The 6,137-nt window shown below is 34.5% G+C and overlaps 1 protein-coding gene across 2 annotated transcripts in view; it reads left to right on the top strand.

The window, feature by feature from the left end:
• Window positions 1-5,263: 5,263 nt before the first annotated feature.
• The window catches only part of clcn5b (chloride channel, voltage-sensitive 5b), a 70,070-nt gene continuing 69,196 nt past the window's right edge, over window positions 5,264-6,137 (top strand). The window contains exon 1 of one of the 2 annotated variants that reach the window (XM_030162189.1): window positions 5,264-5,594. Coding sequence is in view for 1 of the 2 variants with exons in the window: in XM_030162188.1 (XP_030018048.1) it covers window positions 6,044-6,095 (52 nt within the window). In the remaining variant the exon portion in view is untranslated. Of the gene's footprint in view, window positions 5,595-5,837; window positions 6,096-6,137 lie in introns of those variants that run through there. The other variant, XM_030162188.1, reaches the window with a different exon arrangement.

Genomic DNA, 6,137 nt, shown 5'->3' with positions numbered 1-6,137 from the left:
CAAAAATTCCACAGTTCCACAGATGCAAAAAACAAACAAAAAAAATTTTTTTCAATATACTACAAAAAAAAGTGGATCACATATTATTAGATTTTTCCATCCTGGCATACGTCAATGATTAACAGCAACAATGGTTAATTTGCATTATTATTTTTGGCGCTAGGTCAAATGTTAAAAAATTCTAGCATCTGTCACCAAGTGTGCGTAAAATGCACACCTATAAATCAAATTATTAAATATTATATATTGAATTATTTTTCTGCTCTAATTTGATTTTATTTTTGTAAATCAAGGTCAGCCGTAATCATACATATCAAATGGAAGAAATAGTGCGTTTTAGGCACACTTGGGAGACAGATGCTAATCTGGCAATTTTCTTTTGTTTACAATGTGCAAATTTTAGTTGGACAGAATTTTAAAGATCATGCAAAAATGAACAACTTTTGAATTCTAACCTTATTTAAATTGTGAAAAATAATATGAAGTTTTTTTTAAAACGAAGTGAAAAGTGTGCCTAAAAGGCGCACCCGGATACCAGAGGGTTAATTTGCCATCCTCCATGTAAGGATGTTCTTAAACACCAGTGGACTGGATCTGGATCTGTGGTGTCATTCATATGCAGAAGTGGACGGAGACAGGAAAGTGTTTTGGGTGGTCAGGCTGAGGCTGGTGGAGGTGGTGGTTAGTGGAAATAATACAGAAAACATCTGCTGTGAAAGTGAAGAATCTGCACTTTTCACAAAGAAGCATGTTTGTCCACTTGACCCAGATTAGAGTAGGGAATGGAAAAAGAAAGAGGGAGGATGATGGAAGACAATGGTGTGAATGAGTGAAGAGGGAGGGATAAAAGAAGAAGAAATGAGTAAAAAAAAAATAAAAATGTTGGAGAGAGGAGTGAAAGCTCCAATAAATGCAGTGTCAGAGTGAATGAATGGACTGAAGTGAAGAGAAACAGACCAACTAAAACAGAGCACTGTGGGAGGGAGGGAGGACAAATGTTTATACTGGGACAGGAGGAGCAGACTGGTGGAGTGGAGGAAGACAGGAAGACCAGTGGGTGGAGGTGAGAGGAGAGGAGAGGAGCCACACATAACGGGAAGTAATGAAGGACGTGGATATATTAAAAAAAAAAACAGAGTACGTCTGGTTCACAGGTGTCAAACATGCGGCCTGGGGTCCAAAACTGTCCCGCCAAAGGGTCCAGTCCGGCCCATAGGATGAATTAGTGAAATACAAAAATGACACTCAAGATATTAACAGTCAATGGTTTATTTTAGGGGCCATAAAAAGCCCCACTTTAGTCTCACGTGGGTCAGATCAGTAAAATACTTCCATAAAAACCTACAAATATTGACAATTCCAAATTTTTCCTCTGTTTTAGTGTAAAAAAAAAAAGTGAAATTACATGAAAATGTGTAAATTTACAAAATAGCCTTTCACAAAAAATATGAAAAACTAGTAATGTGTTAAGAGAAGTAAGTGTAATTTTACTAATATTCTGCCAGTTACTAAAATATTTTGTGTATTTGCAGATCCATCATGATCTGTAAGTTGTAATGCACATTTACAAATGATAACACTGGTCAACAACAAATTTAATGTTTAAGTTTTTTGAGCTGATTTAGGATAATTTTGGTGTGCTGAATCCAAAAATCACATTAATTTTGCTCAATCAGGTCAACTTTCTGAACTATGCTACATATTGGCTTTTTAACATTTTTGCTTACATTTATGGGCATTTTCACATCATATGATACAAAATTCTTTCATATTTCTTGCAATAAAGGAGTTCTGAAGATTTGACTTTTGCCAATTTATGATTAATGTTTCTTTTAATATTACAGGCGAATGAAATGGCTTCGACTAGAAGATCTTGCAAAAATAAACCTGACGTATTCTGCTACATCTGCGGTGAATACATAATAAATAATAAATACATCCTGTTAGAAAATGATTTTTTTTCTCTTAAAACCTTTTTTGGGTGAGAACTATATAAAAAATCAACTGATAAAGTCACAAAAATGTAATCAATTTTGTGAGAAGATCACATTTTTCAAAATCAAATTAGCAAAAAAACCTGACCTGATTGAGAAAAACAGATGTCATTTTTGGATTTAGCGGTGCAAAATGGTCCTAATTCAGTTGAAAAAACCTAGACAACTTGCAAAAAACATTTTATTGTAACCCAGTGTAAGCAGAGGCAAAATAGAGTTAAAATTGCACTTATTTTTCTTAATAAATGTCAGTTTTTCATGTTTGTTCATGTTATTCACATTTTTAAAAGGACAGTTCATAGATGTAAACGTTTCCATAATGTAATTTTACTTTTTTCACTATAAAACACATTGAAAAGTTTGGAGTTGGCATTACACTGAGTTACAAAAAAATGTTTTTTGTAAGTTGTCTAGGTTTTTTCAACTGAATTAGGTCCATTTTGCACCGCTAAATCCAAAAATGACATCTGTTTTTCTCAATCAGGTCAGGTTTCTTTGCTAATTTGATTTTGAAAAATTTGATCTTCTCACAAAATATAATAATTAATACCAAAATAAGATTGGTAAGCACACTTTATGAAACTTGTGACTTGATTCCTGTTAGGTACAATGGTGTATTCACCGCAGATGTAGCAGAATACGTCAGGCTTATTTTTGCAAGATCTTCTAGTCGAAGCCATTTCATTCACCTGTAATATAAAAAAAAAAACATTAATCATAAATTGGCAAAAGTAAAATCTTCAGAACTCGTTTATTGCAAGAAATATGAAAGAATTTTGTATCATATGATGTGAAAATGCCCATAAATGTAAGCAAAAATGTTAAAAAGCCAATATGTAGCATAGTTCAGAAAGTTGACCTGACTGAGCAAAATTAATGTGATTTTTGGATTCAGCACACCAAAATTATCCTAAATCAGCTCAAAAAAACTTAAACAATAAATTTGTTGTTGACCAGTGTTATTTATATATTATTACGTTATTAATTCACTGGCCCGGCCCACTTCAGATCATATTGGGAACTGAACTAAAATGAGTCTGACACCCCTGCTGTAGTGAATCAAAGCTCCAGACTCTTTTACTACAGGACTCCAAAAAGGCCAGACTGTCTTCACTCAACTCATTCCACTCTGTCATATTTACAAGCTGTCATTTCTTCACATGGCCACAAGATGTCACTTTTGGGCTGTTTTAATCTTCCTGTGGTACTTCAAGAAAAGAAATCATACACTGTAAAATTACTTTAAGAAAAAACAGTAAGTTTTGTACAGTAGTAATAGTTGTTTGTTCCCTCACTGTGTATTTCACTTTGCATAAAACAGGGTACAAAAGAATTCAAGCTGTAACCAAATAATTTATTTTGAGAGACCTATTGATTTGAATGTTCTTGCATGAATTGAAGAAAATGTGTTAACTACTGAATGTATTTGACGTGGTAGTTTCAATTAATGACATGTAATGTATGATGTCTTGTTAAAGTTCAAGAAAAAACAGAGACTTGAATTCACAGCACAGGTGTCAAACATGCGGCCCAGGGGCAAAATCCGGCCCGCCAAAGAGTCCAGTCTGGTCCCTGGGATGAATTTAAGAAATGCAAAAATTACACTGAAGATGGTAACAATCAAGGATGTTAGAATTATTTTAGGTCATTTTAGTCTAAAATGGGTCAGAACCAGTAAAATATTATCATAATAACCTATAAATAATGAAAACTACAAATTTTTCTCTTGGTTGTAGTGTAAAAAAAAAAAAAAAAGGTAAAATTACACAAAAATGTTTACATTTACAGACTAGCCTTTTACAAAAAATGTGAATAACCTGAAATTTCTGAAGACAAGTATGTGGAATTGTACCAATATTCTGCCTGTTACTAAATGTTTTATGTATTTATAGATCCACTGTGGTCTGTAAGTTGTGATGCACATGTATAAATGATAAAACTAAGGCATAGTATTGCTAAAATTGTACTGATTTTTCTTAAGAATTTTCAGGTTCATATTTTTTCATGTTATGTTCAAGTACAGTTCGTAGATGTAAACATTTTCTTTACGGAATTTGACAAGCCCTGCGGTCCGAAAAAATTATATTAATATTCATCTACTATAAAAATATAATAAATCAGGACAATGGTTGTTTTTTTCAACTTTTACTCGAAGTTTAGACCCTAATGTTAATAAAAGTACATCAAAAGTGTAGTTTAGTGCAAACTTTAATGTTCAAACACGATTTTTAATCTTTGTGGGGTGAAATATACGCTATTAAAAATCTCTGACACGAACAATTAATTTATGCATATCATCGTCAATCCAGCCGAAAAAAAAACAGGCGAGGATAAAAAAAATTCTAATTTCTCTTTTAGTTTGTTACAGTTTACTCAGGCATAGTAATAGATACAATATTTTAGACAATGGGAATAGATTCTGTGAGGTCTGTAAATGTCCACAGACACCAAGAACATCCATATGAACCTTATTATTGTGAAGTAATTCTTCATTTACTTTGAGTATGTCTTTTTAGGCATTTTTCCCCTGAAAATACAGTCAGGGTTTAACAGGTTTTTAATTGTGTTTTATTTATTTTTAACAACTTTGTTTGGTGACCTTGAGTGTCCTCAAAGGCGCCTATAAATAAAATGTATTATTATTATTATGTCATGTATTTAGCCCACACATTTGAACTAACTATTCTTTTTTACGGTAAGATAATATTTACTGCCAGGCCAATTAAACACCTTTAAAATGTATGTCAATCATCACATGTAGCCTATTTAAATCATTAAAACATTGGTGTTTCAAAATAATGGGAAAAACATAAAAGAGTCAGTCTTTTGAACGACTCTTTTCAGTGAACGACTCTTTTCAGTGAACGGCTCCTGATTGAACGACTCCTTTCAAAGAGCCAAAAGTCCCATCACTAATAAATTCTACAAAATTATGATTGATTTGCAGCTCATATGGAAAATAATATCGATGCCAGATAAATCGAACTGCTCCACTGACCCAGTTGAAGCAGTCGCTCTGAACTCGACTGCTTTTCCTGGTAAACAGATGCATACGTTAAGTTAGCAAAATTTACCGGAAGTTAGCCTTCAAAATAAATACGTGGCATTTGTTTTACATCCAAAGACGGATACAATTTAATGCCATTAAAAGTACGTATATATGTTATGTATGCGTTTATTACATCGTATGAATTCTCCTTTTGAGCATTATAAACAAACTCGGGTAGTTAGCTTAACTTTAACGTCGGCTACATGCTAACCGGAAGTCATTAACCGTTATCTCCACTCTACCTTCACGTTTGTATTTTAACCGTACAAAACAACACAGACTGCGGCAATTCCCAACAAATTCACAACCTGTGGCGTCTGAGTGGGAACGTTACCTCCAGTTGCCTCGTTCAGTACACGTACAGCGTCATAAAAAAAGGTAGTTTTGACGGACCTAGCATGACGCAGACGGATTTTCACGGGAGCCGCTGTCAAGTTTACGTTGGCTGCTGTTGACATAAGCAGCCTACGGTAGGAGACGGTTACGGAGGGGCAAATCCGAGTCACAAGACTTCTTCACTGAGCTGGACGGATAACTTGTCTTCCTTACAGGTAAGCAAAAACGCAAACTAAGAATTAAGTCTGTTTTCCATAAAAGTAGTTAGCGTTAACTTACAGCGCGTGCCGTGTTAGCCGCTGACAAAGTTAGCTAAACGGTTGTAATTTATTTAACAGTAACTGCTAACTAAAATGCTTAAGCTAGGCTAACAGGATAATAATCTGCCCTGTATTGTATGTAGTAGGTTTTCCCAGTGTGCAGCTCCTGTCTGCTGTCTGCTGTCTGTTTAACTACAAAGGAGGAAGAAAATGAGTCAAGCCAAAAGAGCGGAAATAATTGTGAAAACTTCCCTGTAACTGGAGATGTGCTGTCATTACCGTCAGTGATGGACGAGCTGTGCACCAGAGTCGACTGTTTCTAGTTAAAAATGTTATGAAATATGATCTAAGGGACCATACGGAGGTTTGGGTGAAGAAGATAGTCTTATAGTCTTTCTGCGACAATGTTTCAGTTTGTAAACTTGCACCTAAAACGTGCAGCCGACAGTATTGGAGGTAAATCCGATGGTTATCATGTTTTTGTCCCGGACGCTGTTT

The sequence above is a fragment of the Sphaeramia orbicularis genome, chromosome 18 (assembly GCF_902148855.1).
Source record: "Sphaeramia orbicularis chromosome 18, fSphaOr1.1, whole genome shotgun sequence".
NCBI classification, from domain to species: domain Eukaryota; kingdom Metazoa; phylum Chordata; class Actinopteri; order Kurtiformes; family Apogonidae; genus Sphaeramia; species Sphaeramia orbicularis.
Note: the sequence above shows the minus strand (reverse complement) of the source record. Positions and strands in the feature narration are given on the sequence as shown.